The sequence below is a fragment of the Channa argus genome, chromosome 17, assembly GCF_033026475.1.
Source record: "Channa argus isolate prfri chromosome 17, Channa argus male v1.0, whole genome shotgun sequence".
Taxonomy (NCBI): Eukaryota; Metazoa; Chordata; class Actinopteri; order Anabantiformes; family Channidae; genus Channa; species Channa argus.
Window position 1 is genome coordinate 9,296,117 of NC_090213.1, and position 19,843 is coordinate 9,315,959.

Consider the following 19,843-nt stretch of genomic DNA (forward strand, 5'->3'; position numbering starts at 1 on the left):
TGGATGAAGGAAGTGGAGATCTCCACCCTCCAGCCTCCCCCTGACACTTCTCATAAATATTACCAAGGCTTATTTGGGGAACTCGCAACAGAAAGTCAGATCGTGTCCTGGTTTTAACAAGCTTTCACCTGTCAGAGTATCCGAAAATCGATTTTTCAATTCCTTCACCGGTTTGGCACCGTTGGATGCGCTTCAGGCGGCGTTTCTCTGAGAAAACTTTATGCACCGGCTGTTGCGCCCAGCGCTGGAGGGCTACTGTCGCCGTTAACCAGTCGCTGTCCCGGGTCTCCAGTCTGGTTCTTGTAGCAGACCCTGTATGTAGGAGGCTAAGACTGACTGATACAATGATCCACTGAGCGTCTTAATTTTGTGGTCGACGATCGGAAACCTGATCTATCAAGTTGGGAAGCTCGGGACTCGCCGATCTCATCGCTGCTGGTCAAGAATCCAAGTAAAGTGCTGCGGTTTCTCAGGTTTTTCGCCTTTGTCAGCAAGAAAAAGAAGAGGAAGAACACATTTTACATTCTGAACTTTACAATATAAAGCCGAGTGTCCACAATGAGCAAACCCGCCGGCTCAACAAGTGGCTGTTTGGATATTCTTAATGTCAAATCAAGTAAGTGTTGCTTTCCTCGTTCCTGACGCTTCAGATCATAACAAAATGCTGGCATTGGTCATCTATAATAGGCCTCTCAACGGTTTTGAACTTTAAAAAAAAATCTAAGTAACATAACGTTGTTATACAATGACTACGCGGTCAGTAACAGAATTTGATTTTCCTCATGCCAACATGTAGGGCGACTGTAAAAAGCCACTTCACTTCTCATAAAGTGAAATATATCCGTTTCTTTTCCCGAGTATTTCTCCACGATTGACTAAACGATTGATTAAAGACATTTCCAAAAATAATCTGCTCTTAAGAAAAGATGCTTTTCCTTTTCAAACAAATACTAAGCTATATCTGTGGCCCGAATAGTTTTCTCCAGGGCTCCATCTGCGCCCCAGTTGATGACACTTGTTGCCTCTAATTTTAATTTTCAGGCCAAAAGTAATAACACTATAAATTGAAGGATATTTAATCGCTGATAATATGATTTTAATGTCCAAACCCACAATTCTCCTCTTTTTTCCAGACAAATTCTGAAAAACAACGCTTATCTGATTGTATCTGTATGCGCGCGTTTCTGGACAACTGTAAAACTCTTTTATTAAATTATCCTCAAATGCGTTCACGGATTTTAAATAAAATATTTACGGTCTTTTTTTCTAGTGGTGTTTTATATTTGGTTATGGTTTGTGGAAACATTCAGCTAGAGCTAGGGTTTTTTTCTTGAACGCATTTATCCTCTAGGCCGCATGTTGAATTCAAATTAAATTACACTCGTTATAAAATGGGCCTAAAGTAGGTTATTTTCTTTCAAATCCTATTTTGTGTTTATATTTCTATGTGTGTCTTTTTTTCAACCACATCTAAAGAAGGGTGAAGTTAAATACATTTCCCCTCTTCAAAACAAAAATTGTGCGTCATTTTATTTAATTGACTCTCAGAAAACACTGAATAATATTTGTTTGAGCTTTTCTAGATGAACCTTTTCGAACCTTCGTTCGTCCCTGATTTCAGTAAGCTTAATGTTTAGATTGGGGGGTGGGCTTAACAGCAAAACTGAACTTGACGTGTAGCTCCACTTTATTAATGCAATAATTTACTCCAATTACGATTTGTATTATAGGTGAAAAAACTACACGGTATTTTCCTGCCCCATCGAAAACCATGCAAGAGGATGTCAGTCATTATACAAAACTTTTTTTTTTTTTAAGAAGATGACTTCCAACAGGCCAAACACTTTAATCAGACATTCATGTTCCATAAAAAGTTTTTCCTCTCCGTTTTACAGTTGCTATGGCCTACAGATAAGTAGCCTACGTGCCCTTTTGATTCCTAATAATCTGACCACCGAAGTCCTCTAACTGTCTCCTGAGGTCATTGTTTTTCTGCTGAGTAGTTATTCCCATGCTACCCTTTTTGACGGGTCACTGGTGAATCAATGAGCAGGTGGCAAAACGTCAGTGTAATTACATAGACGGCTTTTCCCTCCACAATAAAAAGCCTCCCTCATATACATACAAATATACTCCTTTTTAATAGATTTGAATACAAAATCTTCGCCAGTAAAAAAAAAAAAAGAAAATCAAATTTTTTCATCTATACCGGGGTCGATTTACATACACTTCATTTGAGTTGGTGAAACGAGTTGGTGCGCATTATTCTCATGGTGCAGTGTCACTCCCTAATCCTGGGGCCTATAGACCTGCGGGATAAAGCAGCTGTCGAGTCCCATTATGAAGGGGAGTTGGCAGCTTGTCGAGATCCAGGCAGTCAGACGAGGTTCAATGGGGGAAAATCATTAAGTTAACACTTTCCCCTAATGTCTTCATTGTGCGCCCTCGGGCCATTGTCTTAGAGAGCTCAGATATGACGCTTCCCACCGGACTTTATTCTTGAAATGTGCGCAGTGAATTCCCATGGTTGGACGAGTGGCGCTGTCCAATGTGTGTGTATGTGTGTGTGTTGTGTGTGTGCTGGCTGTCCGACAATGACAAGTAACAGTCGGTCCAAACAGGTTCATTTTTGGATTTACTGTACATCCACGGTGTCAATTCAAACAGTTAATCATAGTCGAAGTGACTGGGTAAAATAATTAAACTAAATTAAAGTGCAAAACTATGCATGAGCATGATTTCTTTTTAACGTTTTGTGCCAACTTTTAAAATGTTTCTTAAAAATGATCCATATGTTCAATGTTCATTGTGGAGCAATATTATTATTTTCCCCATGTTATTTTATTCGCTTGTAATCAAATTAAGTAATTATTATCTGTGAATGTGGTTTCTAACTGCCATCTGGGCCTTTCACAGGTCGGATATTGGACATCCCGTGCAAAGTATGCGGTGACCGCAGCTCAGGGAAGCACTACGGTGTTTACGCCTGTGACGGCTGCTCGGGATTCTTCAAGAGAAGCATCCGAAGAAACAGGACCTACGTCTGTAAATCTGGCTCTCAGGTGAGGCTTCAGTTGCAGTTTGTTCTAACACTGTAGGCTTATTTTATCGTCCCTTTCATGTGGTGTTGGCTGTAGGCCCATCTATGTGTCCCTTTCGTTTTGTGGAGAATGGAGCACAAGCAGGATACGCGTAATGAAAACCGCATTACAGAATAAAACCAAGCCAGCATTTAGTGCCCAATCCACAGTCACCAAATTCTACCCAAGCTACCAGCGCTGTATTTGTGCCAGGAGATGTATGCTCTGGTTTCAACACCAAACTAGTTTTTAGAGTTTATTCACGAAATGCGCATTTTACGCACAGATTTCTGTTTGTTTTACCCTTCTGGCGCTGTGTTAAGCCTCCTCTAATGACCGTAATTGTGTCATACCTTGAGTTTCAGGCTAAACACCATGCTGCTGTAATATATCAGGTGTAATCCAATCTAATGTGATGACTCAAAGGCGAGGATTTAGGCAGCAGAGGGCGGGATAGAGTACTTATCCTGCGGGATGAGGCCGCACCGAGCCGCGGGGGATCAGGTCGATAACTACACGATAATAGCACGATCTTTCACCTGGAGATTGGCCTCCCAGGAAGATAATAGCACTATTGTCGTGAAGTCTGGGAGAAATTCAGCTGGAAGCTATAACCTTTTTTTCTCCACCCCCACCCCTCTCTCTCTCTCTGTACAGGGTGGTTGTCCCGTTGACAAAACTCACAGAAACCAGTGCCGAGCGTGTCGTTTGAAAAAGTGTCTGGAAGTGAACATGAATAAAGACGGTAAATGGGCTTAACTGAATTATCACTTTGGCTCGAGACCCACCATGCAGTATTTGAGGTGGGCAACTCGGATGGACACGTGCAATAAGGCTATTAAGGTTTAAATCACGTTTCTAATTACCTACTCTTTGGATTAAATTCACTTATACTCTGTGGGAGCACGGATAAATTACAGCTCATTACAGCATATTCTTTCTTCTTTAAACCAACAATGTTTGCACTCGGAAAAGTAATTAAGTTATTACACTTTGGAACAATACAATAAACAATTTAAACAAAATGCCATTCACTCCTCAGAGAATATACCTTAATTCTACTCCGTTTCACAGCTGTTCAGCACGAGAGGGGGCCCCGGACGTCTACCATCCGCAAACAAGTTGCCCTATATTTCCGGGGTCACAAAGAGGTGAACGGATCATCGACCCACTTCCCGGTATCCTCTCTGCCCGGCCCTGCCTTCTTCACCACGGTCACGCAATTGGAGCCTCACAACCTGGAAATGAGCACTGTGGCCACCACACCAGAGAGACAGGCCATCGTGGGTCTGGCACAGCCCACCCCGAAGGTATATTTTGGCATTTTTTTTAACCAAATGTGTTTTATCTCCCAGGATTTAAAAAAACACTTTAAGTTTTGATTGACGTATTTTTTAAAAATATTGATTTGTAACGCTCATTAGATAATTTAATGAGCATTTTTGATATTTTTTAAAGTCTACAATTGTGGAAACATACAATTGCTTAATAATGTATGATATTCCATTGAGTTTTTGTGTTACAGTCTTGTTATTATAGGATTACAGTTTTTTCACAAGGGTTAGAAGTTGAAATTCTTGTCCCGATTTAGCAGCCTGTAAGAGCCACAAATCCGCAAATTAGATTTCTCACTGTAAATCCACCACAAACAACACTAATAATTTTGCAAGCGGCTTGGAATGTGACCACCGTTGTGTATTATTTTCCAAATGGAGTTTCACTATATAACATCAACTGATACACGTGAATCTGTTGCACTTTTCTGTAGTATCCCCATGAAGTCAGCGGCACTCCCATGTATCTCTACGAGGTGGCAACGGAGTCGGTGTGCGAGTCGGCGGCGCGCCTCCTGTTCATGAGCATCAAGTGGGCAAAAAGTGTCCCCGCGTTCTCCACACTGCCATTATCTGACCAGGTACAATTTAGTCTGATGGGGCCGAAGGGGGGGGTGTTCAAGCAGGAAGTCTAAATTACACTCTCGAGGGCGCTTTTAAAGTTAACAGCACTCAAGATAAACTGTTTGGAATATGGTCCATAACTGATTATTGAAAAAATAAAATCCCCCTTTCAGCTGATTCTGCTGGAGGACGCTTGGAGGGAGTTGTTTGTTCTGGGCATCGCGCAGTGGGCCATTCCTGTGGACTCGACTACACTCCTCGCCGTTTCTGGTACGAGCAAGACACTGAAGTGCTCATGTGAATACCGACATTTGTCAGCAGAAGCATTTACACTGCAGCGATTTGCTGTAATCGCGTATAGTAACAATTTGTCCATGCGTCCATGTCCTGTATTGACAGGAATGAACACTGAAAACACGGAGTCTCCGCGGATGAATAAGATCATGTCTGAGATTCAAGCACTTCAAGAAGTGGTCACTCGATTCAGGCAGATGCGTCTTGATGCGACAGAGTTCGCCTGTTTGAAATGTATCGTGACATTCAAAGCTGGTGAGTCCCGGTATTGTTCTGGGTAAATTACTGTATTCTCGTTGAAAAGTACAGAGATCCAAAAGCTCCACATCAAATGCCTTTTATAGGAGGGAATCAAAGCATGGGTTATTTTGTCACCTTTTTAAACCCTGCCTCATCCTCACAGTTCCTACGCACGGCAACACTGAGCTGAGGAGCTTCCGCAACGCCAGCGCCATCGCTGCTCTGCAAGATGAGGCCCAGCTCACTCTCAACAGTTACATACACACCAGGTGAGATTAGACAGAAATCCTAAACTAATGACGCCTTACACACGCACTGCGACAAACTGTTAGCAGCCAAGTTGATTGGAAGGTTAATGAGACAAGAAGCCACTGGGATTTTTTTCACAGGTGTCACAGATGAAGCACACGTTTAATTAGCAGCTATTAGTCACAGGTGTGTGTTAATTGAAAAGGCTGCTTTAGCGGCACCGGAGAGAAAGGCTGTTTCTGACCCATCGTGATGTGTTTCAGATACCCGACTCAGCCATGTCGCTTCGGGAAGCTGCTCCTACTCCTGCCGGCGCTTCGCTCCGTCGGCCCGTCCACCATAGAGGAGGTGTTCTTCAAGAAGACCATCGGAAACGTGCCCATCACCAGGCTACTGTCCGACATGTACAAGTCCAGCGATATATGACTTCTTTCTCGTCGTCTGTCCAGGTGCAAGGAATAGACTTGAGCTGAAGGCCCAGAGACCCACTGGGCAGTCGGCAGAATGTCAAATCATAGCAGGTGTAACCATGGGGTGAATTTTTGCAGAGTACAAAATCGGCTTGGCTATCTTAAAGTAGCCAAATTAGGCCTAGGCTCCACTGAAAGACTCCAACCAAGCCTGGATTCGCGAACTAGCCTGTTGCCAGTTGCCCTAGTTAAGGATTAGCATGTAATTTTCAATATAGCACTGCCTCTACGATATAGAAACCTGCAATCTCTGGTGTTGGCACATGCGGCCTACAGTGATTAAACATTACCTAAAGACTCTGGAGGGCACCTGTCAAGTTTGTCTGACAAAGAAATGTTGTATATTGAACAATTATTCGAGTGTCTCTGAGACCAATGAGCTTGACAACCAATTCAATCTTTTAATGCTGTGTTCAGTCCCAACGGAGGAAACCAAAAAGGTGACGCATGCGTAATGCGGGCGTGAGTCGCTGTCCCTCGATCCGGTGCTGAAACCAAACGCACGGGGCATCAGTGAGGAGGTGCCAACTCTGAGAAGTATTAGGAGTTGAAAATACTCTCCTAAAATATGTGCTCGCATTGCCTCCTGACCGTAACACAACATTCATCTTAAGACGGTATTTGTATTTAAGTGGTGTCCTGTTTGTGTCGGTGTGTCCTGTTTGAGGCGCGGCAAAAAAAAAAATGTTTAGGTCGACTTTGTGAAGTTAGACACTAACACTGGATCAAATTTATATTCAGCACTTGGAAATGTTTTTGTGGCCTGTGATGTTTTTATTCTGCTGTAAATACTTGAGAGTTATAACTATTTAGAGTTGTAACCAAAAAAATAAATGACACTGAATTAAGCTGTTTTCATATAACCTAGATCTAGAAATTACCAGTTGCCTGCAAGTATAGTGTTTGTATTTCACATTATTGTAAACAATTGTGGTACTCTTAAATCCAATTATGTAATCAGTTTCAAAAGCACTCCTGGTAATATTTAATTATCTGGCTTTATAATGTAATTAATGGTTTTAGTATGACTCATGACTTAATGAATTCCCTATTAATGTGATCAGTTTGATCAGTTACTGTCTAATAGATCATTAATGTTAATTTACATTTAGATGACACATTATCTAGTTGCAAAAAGGGGGCATTTCAGGCTCTCTGCATATAGATTTTTAAGTTAAGAAGATAAGCATACTATATAACCACATAATTCAATATAAATACCATATAAAAGTATGCAATGGATTAGTTATTAATTATTTAAGAATGTTTGGAGCTGTTTCATTAAGTGGTTCAAATTTTCCATTTACAATTACTCAACTATTGTAAATTAAAACTCAGGACAGTATTAATGAAGTCCCCAAATAGCCTAGGGCCTAAAACATCTATGTAATATTGCTGGTAGATTATGAATTATTAATAAACAAGCTAGGATAGCTGTAACAGATGTGGCACCTTGCAGCATCTCGTTGGCTATCCAGTGTGGAGTGTCAGACAGGTCGACAGTCCTCATCAACAAATGTACTCCTGCATGGAGGCATTTCTCCTTTTTTATTGGAAAATCTTCAAAATAAACAAAAATGGCACAGCAATATACAAATCTCAAAATGCATATAGCCAGTAGAAATACTGCAGTTCTCCCTGCGTAAATTACTTCTTTCTTGCTAGAAAATTGTGATAACTGGGCAGGTGCTGGTTGACCGACTGACGCACACACGCACACACTTTCTTTTGAAGACAGAATCAACTAAGTGATATTTGAAAGTCAACTGTGTTTTTAGTTGCTAGTTACAGTGAGCAACATGCCAGTATTGGATATATGTGAAGGAAAACTCTGTGGGGTCTTACACAGAATGCTTATTCCATTTTCCTATATAAACATATATATTCAAGACATAGCTAAATGATAAATACATAAATCCATGTTAGTGGCATTTACAGACATACTGAGATAATACTATAAATTACTTTGAATCACAGTTATGTGTTGAACATTCTTGACTCCAATTAGATGGTGAAAACAAACATCAATCAAGTTCACTAATTTACCTAAAAGAAGCACTGAATGACAATATTTTAGGGGCACAAGAAGGAGAAGTTGTCCTCAAAATGTTTATTGTCTGAGAGAAACCTGGAGCAGTGAAGAGAGCTTTGGATTGGCCATGCTGGGCTGTGCAGGGCAGAGTGAAACTGAGTCAAGCAGAGTCATCTTTTCTTTTCAGGCTTGTCTGATTTTGGATGGGGTGTAGTTTTTATCCAAAGACTCATCCTGCAGAAACATGTGCAGGCATCGTTCGTTCTGGGCTAGAGGATGACCAGCCACCCTGAAATACACAAAAGAGCAAAAGGGAGAGGAGGTTTTACATCTGTCCAACTTAAGAAAGTTAAGGCTTGATGACAGAGATAAAAACAGATATAAATGCACGTTTTGACACAAACACTGACATACAAAAGAGGGAAAGCGTGAGTAATTATTTAATTTTAAAATTACAGATAAAAACAACGCTTCTAATCACTGCTTATAATGTGTCTGCAGATGTTGCTTTTTGGCATAGTCTTAATTTATGACAAGATTAAGACTCTTTCATGGTCACACCTTTAACGGTAAGTTTTAAATTTAAAGCTTTAGCATATGCTCCAAACGTTTGTTAATGTGACATTTTGTTGCTCTCATCTTTCTAACAGTCAGATAATTTTAATTATTTTCGCTTGAGTGGTAAAGTTATTACCCTATCATAGTATTAATGCCCAAAATGATAAAAAAAAACCATAGTGTTTTTAAAGACTCTTATTAGTGGGTGTTTCAGTCTTTAGTCAGTAGCTTACAGTGTAGGTACGTCAAACTAGAAATATAAATACCACAGCCATTTAATGTTTCCCCTAAAGTTTAGGGTTAGGGTGGTTTTTTTTAGCGATTTAGTGGAATCTTTTTATGGATGTTTCAGACGTCGGTTCCCTAAAATCTATATTATGCACTACCTTCATTGCAAAGTACTGTGGAAAGAAAAGGTGTCTATTAACACCACACCCAAAAATCAAGGGTTTGGGATGCCCACATACACTAGGGGGTTAAAAAAATCTTGACCATAAACTGCAATGTCCCCCATTTGGGCAGCTGGGTACATTAGTTTCATGGAATTCACCATCCCCTTCTCTTCTAATTTTCATTTTCAGTTTACTCTCTAATTTAAAATTCAATTATTTAAAGGGTCAAACTATAAAAAAAAAAATCCTCAATATAATGACATGACAAATTTAAAACCTGTGTGAAATAAGATGGATTTGAGACAACATTATAGAGAGGAAATGTGGTGTGAGAGAGAGAAAGGAGAGGGGGGGTTGCAAAAAAGGACTTCATCTTCATCTGCACAGGAGAGGCTACAGTTATACTGTGTTCATCCTAACCACTAGGGTACAACAATGCACCCGGGAGACTAAAACAGGATGTAAAATGACACGTTAATCAGTAATCAATATGTTGATAATACATTTTACAACTCTGACCACATGCACTGACTTGCAGATCAGGGACAACTGGAGACATGGTCATCGCCTCAACATAGCCCATTTTGCAACATAATTATTGTACCTGACATACAACTTTTTACTTTGTAGTAGCAATAGTAATGATTTTGGCTCTCCATACAGAGAGAGAAGTGCCAATTAAAACTCAAGGAGGAGAAAGACCCATCAACCCAGAGAATAAAAGGCACACAACAGCTGCCTGTGAGAGCTCCAATAACCAGTAAATGAGTAAAATCACGTCTCTTCCAACTTTTTCACAACACAACTGAAGAAAATGTGAGTTTGGAGGGGAAAAGGTTGGTGGAATTCTATCAAAAGTACATCGGTTAAGGTAAAGGTGGTGTCTGGGCATGTGATCTTGCCCAGTGTCTATCATTATATGCTGATATCATTTACGTATATATTTTGGCATGTAAAATAAGTACTGTAGACCATCTTCATTACAACAGTATTTTATTACTACATCTACAAAATACTGTATATCTGAGACTGAGTTTTCCCCTGAACAAAGTCACTCTGACATCAGGTTTCCCTTAATGTACCTTCACATGATGCAAGGTAGTTTAACGAGAAAGGGCCAGTGCACCTGAGACCCTATAACATTGAATTGTCTAAACAGTAAATTCTCAGAACAGCTTAACATGATGAAATGGTATGTATGCATGCATCTTAACCTCTAATGGAAAATATTTCAGACAAATTAAGTTGCCCACAAGAGGCATTCACAGGTCAAATATGAGGGCAATCTCTGGAAAGATCAAGCTTGCCCCAACAAAACTTGTTTAATAGGTTTTGGAAATGTTGACATTGAGGACAAGGTGCAGCTGAGGCATGTTAAAATCTCAAGGCCTTGGTTGCTTTTTGAAGTGGGGATGTAAGTCCTTCTTTTTGTAAACGAAGCATGAACTATGTTTGACTAGACTAATCAAAAACTGATGGTTATCTTTTCTCCGCCTTCTCACTTGTTTCAGAGCGACAATCATGTTTACCATTCCAAAAGATTTCCTCTTCACAATGCTCTCAATTACAGATTAAACAATGGTGCCAGCCACATCGGCCAGTATTAAGTCTGAACAATGATATGATCAACAGCAGTGTTTCATTCACAGGAAGCAAAGGGGGAAAAATCTTAATTACTAACACATTCTCATCTTCTTTAAAAAACATATTTATGGATTTTAATTTTCTCAACTGTCTTTGCGCATTTAATATTCCAACAGGAAACATTTATGCATTTGCACATGAAACAAAGATAATGGCCAAGTCTGCAATCAAAGCAAATAATTACAATCACACTGTAACTTTTATTGTTCTGCAGCTGAAAATGAGGACATGCTGGATCAAAAATAAGCAGAGGTGCACACACCATCCCATGGAACCATGCGCTGTAATTTGAGCTGCAATTATCATAAATTACACATCAACAATAAAACAAATGTGGGAAAAATTATGTTGTGGGGGTGCGCACTTGAGTCCTCTCTGGTTGTTCTTGTCCTCTGTGAGGCAATTATAAAAGAGAATTAAGGAGGATAGTGAGAAAAAGACCTGCCTGTCTTTGCGGGTTCAGTTTGTTAACAATATGAAGAGAAGTGAAAAAGTTGAATCTACTTATTGCACAAAGTGTTTCATTGTTCTTCAGAGTTAAAATAATAGCTCGCTAAGGCAGAAGCTGCAAACGACTGAAACTACAAAGAGACAAATTGAAAAGAATAAATTATTTTAACCTCATGACAAAGTAGTGGAAGAACAGAGGAAGATACAAGATGTAGACTCACTTGTTGAGAAACTGCTCCAGACCCTGTCTACGCTCCTCAATGAAAGAGTCATCAAATATCCCATCATCCCCTCGAAATGGAAGCTGTCGGATAAGAGCTTTTCCTGGGAGAGGTGGGACGACGACCTGTGACAGGGGAGCAACCATAGAAAATCATATAGCAGCAATTAAACAGCTGTTATTTATTTGAGTGGGTTTTACTACTAATAATAAAGAGACCTCTTAAACAATCCATCAGTGAGCCTGTATATTGTGATTAGGTTTAATTCTTTTATATCCCAAAATCCAAGCAGTTAAATAAAAATCCAGAATTAATGCACGACATTTACCACAGGTGAAATCCTCCTTAAACTGTGAAGGTTCAAAAGATTTTTTAACAATTTACTAGTGTAAAAACGTTGCACATGTGCCATTTGGCAATTTGATAAGTCAAGTACTCCAGACGCTTTAGGATGAGTTCACCTCAAGGGCTCACCTTGCTCTCTCTCTCCAGCTCAGCTCGGAGCCACTCAAAGTCACTATACCGCCTTCGTACACTCGACTCCTTCAGCTTGAAGATAGGTAAGTTGGTCTGTGGAGAAAAACACACAGGTGGTAAACGGTTAAAAGATGTCCCCTTCACGAATGGTCCTTATTTAACAAGGAATTTTCCTCAAAGACTAATAAAAAAAAAAACAAAAAAAAACAGTAAAGTACAAAAGTAAACCTCAGAAAGTTGGACATAGAAACCTATGTTCAGACAATCCCTATAATAAGCTGTCGGTTTTGTCAATGTTTTATTATTACCACTTCATCAATGAAATGATGTAGTATTTAAACCTGTAGTAAGATGCCCGTTAAGTAAACAGTTCGTCTGGGCTAAAATAATAAAAGAATCATTGAGGCTGTTTTATCTTTGTGCGAACTAGTAAGGAATCAATAATGTTGTGTGTGTATTTTTTATTATTATTTTTTTTTTTACACACACACACACACACACACACCTTAACCAAGGTTTTCAAATGATAAAATTGTTGAATGAAAGTATGTTTAATGTAGTTTTGGGTGCTGCTTCTGTCATTCATTCTAACTTTATTAAAAGGGGTGGAGAAAAACAACAATAACGAAAGAAAAAACTACATTTTGAAGAACAAAAATTTAGCTGACCTCCAGGGAAGAAAAAAAAGAAGAAAAAGTTCACTTATGTTTCACTCACCAAGGCCAGTGCACAGACGTGCATAATTCTAAGTTGCTGTTGACAAGCTCTTGAGAGAGAATTTCATATTAAAAGGGGAGATGTTTCGACTTTGACAGAGAACATTGAAGCAAACAGCACAATGCCAAAGCTCTTCAGTAGTCCTGACAGCACATGGCCATCCCATGACAATGTACAAACAAGGAGAGAGTGAATGAGCATTTCATTGGCAGGCCTGATTCACAGAAGGTCAGAATTCATGGAAGAGGGAATCTCAAGAGCAAAGCAATTGAGCATGTAGGTGCAGCATGAATACAGTGAGAGTAGCGGAGTGATCGATGAGCAGACGACTGTGACTGTGAGCAGTAAAGGAGATGGAGAGTTAACAAGAAGGCTGAGTAAATGGCTGAACAAAAAGAAATAAAGAAGGGGGGCATGTACGTGGCCATAAAGGAAGAGTAGAAAAACTGGAGAGCTTGAAAGATTCATCTGTGCTGAGCAGGACTAATTGAGGAGGAAGGAGAGCAGGAGTGGTCTTTTCACTCTCATGGTCTCTCCCTTGTAGTCTTTCTCCTCTTCATTTCTCTTGCTCTGTGATAATAAGTCAGGTTTTCTCCCCTGGTGGGCTGATTCAAAGGGGAAAATGGGGGCATATGTTTCCTTTACTCTTTGTTCTGTCCTTTCGTTACTTTTAAAAATTATAGATAAGAGCAAAATTTTGATAGTATTTTTCTAAAGAAGCTAAGCACAAAAATTGATGGTGATAGCATGTTTTACTGTAAACAAATGCCACTGAGTTTACATATTTTTAATATAATATATAATTAATTAATTATATATTATTATTATATATTAATTATAATTATTTGTATATAATTATATTTAATGTAAACTCAGTGACGTCTTTATATGGGACACACTCAAATGTATAGCTTTTTACATAGACAATAATATTCAGATTTGATTGACAGTCACAAGCACAACTGAAATGACATCCTCATAGCTCTACAGCACACAGGTTTAGAGGTTTGCATCTGTGATTGTAGCTGAAATTGCTTAAAATACCATATCTACAAATATAGAGAACAGATGAGGTGGAGAGAGCTTGCAGGTGACAGAGTGGATGACACAAACTATGTAGAGGAAGTAAAAGTTGTAACAAAGTTTCCACTCGAGCCTGTGGAGGGACCACTACCGCTTTTCTAATCAGGAGTATAGAGTTCTAGGTAAACAATTTCTCATTGTGCATGGTGGCGCCAGATTTAAACTTGTTTAAACTAGCTTCTTGTTTTTAAAGCAAAGCATTTTGTATTCAGTTCCTTTTGTAATCTGTCCAGTGCCTGGATGGAATTAAACCAAGGAATATAAAACTCTCTCTCTATATAGATTTAAAAACAAAAAGAAGTAATACAAACACTACAACTGTTTTTTGCATTACCCGTTGTTAAAATCAACATGCATGTGAAAAAGGCTGTACTTAGGCTGTAGGAGTGCTTCCTTATTTTACTTTGAATCAAATGGGTGCCTATAAGTTCACTGCCACTCCCTCTTTGTCAGCGAGTTTTTGTGACTCACCAACCCTTAAAGCTTCCCACTTATTTCAAGTTCTCTCCAGGTGAAGTTATCAATGAGCCCCTCACCCCTCCTCTTTCTCAGGTCACAGAAGAAGTGGATTATCTTAGCTTTATCGCACCAGTGCTCTAGCATTAACTCCACTTTCCTCTCACCGTGGTCCGTCTCTGCTGCGTCATGTTACCTCACAGCATGGAACACCACAAAGTTAATCCCCACCACAACAGATCACCCTTACAGGTAATCTGCCATCGCCCTGACTCTAATCTCATCATGTGCACACAGAAAACACTTAACCATGCACGGGCACACACACGGACGTACATGAAGTAGGCATTCACAGGTGTTAAGTATAAAGACTTGACCAGTCACACAGTTAACAATGTAAATATAATAGCCCAAAGCATTCAAGCTTGTTTGTACACAGACAGTTGACCCGAGACAACTCACCTCTAGACAATGAAGTTAGCAGTGAGAGTGAAAGGAAAGAAAGTCACCTGTCCTTTCAATCCCCTCGTTCTCTCAAAACCTATGATTAAGAGATTGGCCTTGCAGGACAAGGGGAGGAACGAAAATGACACAACTGAAAAATGAGAGGTCTCTCTCACATACACACACAGAAAGAGGCGTGCGTGAGAGCTCTAAGAGTCAAAGATCAGGTTTCCCTGGCCTCTGTTCTCTTCACGGCTGGTTAGAGGTTAGGTCCCGTGTGTCTCAACTTACTGGCCCCTGCAGTGATTGGGACATAGGACCAGCCCACACCCACTTAGGTCTTAGCTTTTCACAAATTGCGTAAAAAGGCACACTTAGCCTCTTTTAAAGGGCCAGAATATAAAACTAAGGGGAAGATTTAAAAAGTTAAGTTAGCAGGAAGGACAAATGTGAAATCTCCAAATTTAGCAAAAGCCAAATAAACAAAAATGAGGAACAAATGGTTACATTAAAGGCATGTATAAAAGAGAAAATGCTGTATTTAAAAAAAAAAAAGGAGCACAAATCTAGATGTACCTCTTTCAAAGTAAATGTCCTAGCTTCAGTTTCCATTATGAGCACACAAGGTGCAATCTACGCTCCATAGGAAGAGCATGTGATTCATAATGTGTGGGACACAATACTTTAGGCTCATTGAAAATGGGTTGAAAAGAGGCAGAACCCTTAAAAACAGTGAGACAGAGGGAGAGAGGGGACAAAGATCACTCATCTCCTGAGAGAATAGTTCAAGGCCACCATGCATTAGCTTTTAGCAGGATGGATTAAGTCAAGTTTGAAAGTGTGCATCCTAAACCTCCCCCATGCCCCCTTCTTACCCCTCCCATATACTCCCTTTTGAGAATAATAGCATTAAAAATGGCAACATAATACCATCTCATTGCATCATATTCCAAAATGGGGAACAAAAAAGGACAGGGAACAAAAGCGTTAGGGCTACAGGTCTTTTGCTCTCCCCTCTCCATGTACTCTCTCACTCGTTCCCTTGCTTGCCGGCCCCTGCGGCCTGACAGCCTACCCTCTCTCAGACTCGCCTAGCTGGCAAAAAGCTGCTTTGTTGCCATAGTATCAACTCCCACTTTTGATACTGTCATTTCAAGTAGGATATGGTAGCCTTGATACAATATGTTCCCTATTTCCATTAAAATAGTTGTCGAAGAGGATGCTGTAGACTTTGGATTACACTTGACTGTGCCTGACAAGCACACACACAAACAGACACACACACACACACGCACACACCATCTCTCCCCATTTTATTAATGACCAAATGCCCCCGCCCCAATGCCCAAATGGAAAAGAGAAAGAAAGAGAGAGGGAGAAGAGAAGAGGAGGGGTAGAAGACTGGGTGAAAGTGAGAGACAGAGCTATAAGAGGCCTTTTATGTACTCCTATCCATAAACAAAGTGAGATCCCAAAGTTCGCTCCCTTGAATGTGCTTTCTGGATGAGATGGGAACGAGCTACAGACAAGAAATTTTGATAATACCCAACACCCACCTCTTCCTCACACACACACACACACACACACACACACACACACACACACACACACACACACACACACACACACACACACACACACACACACACACACACACACACACACACACACACACACACACACACCCAAGACATCACTTCAGCCCCCTGTTTGCTGAGGGTCTAAACAAACACACTATACTGCTTCAGGGCATCCTCTCAAACCAGCAACAACAAAAACCCATTAAGGTGATATGATAGGACTCTGTTGAATAACTGTCCATTAGGAACCTAGAAAAAATATGTCCAGAGCAAGGAAACCAAAAAAAAAAAAGACCACACACAAAATTTTCCAACTTCCTGTTCTGTTTCAGAAACTACACCTAAAAAATCCACAGTTTTAACATGACCTTTAAAACTATAAGTCTGCTCAGGCAAAATGACCCCTTTTCAGCTGGAAATTAGCTTCCATCTCTTGGAAAAATTAGTAATGATGAATAATGATCCCATTCATTTAAACACAATATACATGCCTGGCTATCAACAAGTGACTGTGTAACCTGTTGGCTTCTCAAACACTTCTCTCTTTAGATGGATTACCGCAAGCTTGATTAACATTAACACCAAGTTATACATGTGGCATTTGTGTTAATATTACGCAGTAAAACACATATAGTCATCAGAGTCTTCAGTAACCACACTATGAACCAGACAACTGACTGCACAAAGCTGGGATTGAAATAGGATAAGTGGGCAATGGGTTGAAGGCTGGTGAGGGGGTAGCTTTCTGCCCTCACAGGGGTGGGGGTGAGGATGGGGGGGTAAATGCTCCAGCTCCCCCACACCCCGGCCTGTTTTATTCTTCTTCTTTCTCAATGAGGGGATTAGGTATATTCTCTGAGTGCAGCCACAAGGGCTCTTCTGATTTTGGGTGGATAACGGGACAGCAGTGAGAACAGGAGATAAGGGAATGAGGTATAAGAAAAACTGTAAAGCATAATTAGATAATAAAAATTATAATAGCTCTAAAAATCATAAGCAAGGAGGGAAAAAAAGTAAAAAAAAAAATAAAGCAAGGGTTATGCATTCCAGGCTTGGGCATTGTAGCTAATGCTCTTAACATACAAGAGATGGAGTAAAATGGTTCCAAAGAAAGCTGGAGAAAGGAGAAGGACAGAAGAAAGCAATGTTGACACCATGTGTGTTGAGAAGTGAGGGATGTGCAGCTTCTTCTGTGGTCTTATGCAAAGCAGGGTCACACAAGGCTATGAGGTACACAATAATGCTGATTACACGCATATGTTAATTATTACACGCTAATCAAGTACAGTAGCCTTATATTTAATGCTAATGGCTGGAGACGGCTTCTCTCCCCTCAACCCATTTCTTTAAGGTAAAGGAAATCTATAAATACTTGAGAGCTGCTAACCAATCTAAATGCTGCCGGCCACTAACTACAGGGGTGTCAGTCAGCAAAATTAAAAGAGATGAGACAAGAGATGAGGCAATCACATGAGCCCAGTGACTACCTGACAATCTCAAGCTCACACTACATCCTGCACATTAAAAACAAACTATCAAATCCTGGAATAATTCAATTTGTGCAAAACCGTATGATGTCTGTACTTCTGATATTCTGACTATAGCGCTTTTTTAAAAGGACTAATACAAACTGTATCTCATATTTGTGTCAGCTAACTGGTGCAGCTAAGTAAAATAGAATAATATGTACTGTTCTTGTGTCACCATATTAATTAAAGACTTATGACAACAGGCAAATGATTATTGAAATAGAAACAAAAACTATTAAAATGAAGTTATCAAAAAGGATTGCTGTGGAGCTTTACACACAGCAATCCTTGGCCAACATGAAGTTTACGGAGGTATCATTGAACAATAAGTGTTCAAACTTATGTTTTTATTCTGGCTTTACAGTTACAAGCTTAACAGGAAAGAACAAATCATGCCAACATGGGCAAATTCCATCTGCTGATGAAGACCGTGTAATAATGGCTGAAAGCATAGGTAGTAAAGTGATCAAAACTTTTAGTATGTTTAGTATGCAATATGTAAATTCATTAAAATTCACTATGATTATTTAGCTTAGTGTGGAGGAGAAAAAGAGACATGACACAATACTTGTATTTTGCAATACCTAAAAGTGGTCAACTGTTACTTTCTGCACTGATTGCTCAATAATGCCACATTTCTGAACAATATAAGCCCATATCTTAACGTCATGTTTCAGAAACATCTAGATGACAATTTGAAAAGCATTTGGCCAAACAACCAACAACTTTATTAACAGATGACATGAACTTCTCTGAGAAGAAATCATTTTGTTTTCTTATACCAGTTCTCTAGTCAAGTAGGAGGAAGGAAATCGGTGGGGCGGGAGTGGGGGACACCGGAGATCAGGGAGCATATCTCTGGTCTACCGTTCCAGAGAAGCTGACTTATTCATATTAGCTTCTCTTTAGCCCTGTACTGGAATGCAATATACTAATTTTGTAGCTTCAGTTGAATGATCATTCAAGTTTGGAAATATGCAAACTGAAAGATTCTTAATCCAACATCCCCCACTGAAGTAACTTTAGTATGACCAGTATATGAGGTCAGTATAAAAGAGAGAGTTGGCCTACCATTATGTTCCATAAAGTGTGGCAAATACTGTTATCTGTTCTCTCCAGTCAGAAAATGGGGTGTGGCTGGAGTGAAAGTCTTTAACTTTTTGGTGGGGTTACATGATCATCCTGTCATCTTACAGAAGACATTGTATAACTTATTTGCAAATATTCCCGTTTTGTTAATTATTAAAGCAGCTGCACTGTCAAAACACTGAAAAAACAAAACTCGCAGCTAATGTAAACAAACCCATTAACTAGCAAAGTGGTAGCAACACTGTTGCCGCTGTAGCATGATCATTGTACTCGTTATCATTGTTATCAAAACCTCTACATGATTTTTTTTTACCTACAATTTGACAAATAACGTTTGACTCAGAAAATAACGTTAGCATTAAGACTTTAGCTAACTGATTTAATGTTATATAGCCAACAACTGCTAGCTAGCTAGTACGCTACTAACTAATGCTACTAGCCTATAGATCTTTTGCTAAGTCGCTGCCCATGTAAACGTCTCGCTATTATTAGATAATTATCCACACAAGTAAAATGTCTACCCTGAGTTAATATACGCGTTTTCTAACGTACCAACTTCCATGTCAATTACGGGGAAAAGGATCAGCTATGTAATTAGCTTTAAAAGCTAACGTTAACGTCATTAGCCCTTGTTAGTGCAGACTCACCTTCAGTCTCACTTCATACGTGGTATATCTGCCCCTGCCAACCCCGACAGTCTCGGGGTTGCTTACATCAATCTCGAGAAAATTACTTGGGGGTCCATAAGCGTCATTTAAGTTCTGGGGCTTACTGAAAAGCCTTCTTGTGTCAGCTATGGTATCAGCCATTTCTCCCCGTCCTTCTAGCAGCTAGAGATAGTGTTAAGTTAGCCTAAATAAAAACAAGTACATTCCCTTGGTCACCTTCAAAACTAAATATTTGACTAATATTGTGTTCTATTCATCTAATTATATAGTAA

The 19,843-nt window shown here is 39.7% G+C and overlaps 2 protein-coding genes across 2 annotated transcripts; one reads left to right on the plus strand and one right to left on the minus strand.

Moving 5' to 3' along the window:
• Positions 1 to 7: 7 nt before the first annotated feature.
• On the plus strand, positions 8 to 7,761 carry nr2e1 (nuclear receptor subfamily 2, group E, member 1). Its single transcript, XM_067481389.1, has 9 exons — positions 8 to 616; positions 2,917 to 3,062; positions 3,738 to 3,825; positions 4,155 to 4,390; positions 4,849 to 4,995; positions 5,152 to 5,248; positions 5,378 to 5,527; positions 5,676 to 5,781; positions 6,025 to 7,761. The coding sequence occupies exons 1-9, from the start codon at positions 559 to 561 to the stop codon at positions 6,185 to 6,187; spliced, it is 1,191 nt and encodes a 396-aa protein (XP_067337490.1). The 5' UTR covers positions 8 to 558; the 3' UTR covers positions 6,188 to 7,761.
• snx3 (sorting nexin 3) lies at positions 7,761 to 19,752 on the minus strand. Its single transcript, XM_067481390.1, has 4 exons — positions 19,551 to 19,752; positions 12,003 to 12,098; positions 11,529 to 11,653; positions 7,761 to 8,552 (listed from the first exon to the last, which is right to left on the minus strand). Exons 1-4 carry the CDS (start codon positions 19,710 to 19,712, stop codon positions 8,447 to 8,449), a joined length of 489 nt encoding a protein of 162 aa, XP_067337491.1. The 5' UTR covers positions 19,713 to 19,752; the 3' UTR covers positions 7,761 to 8,446.
• Between the last annotated feature and the right edge of the window lie 91 nt (positions 19,753 to 19,843).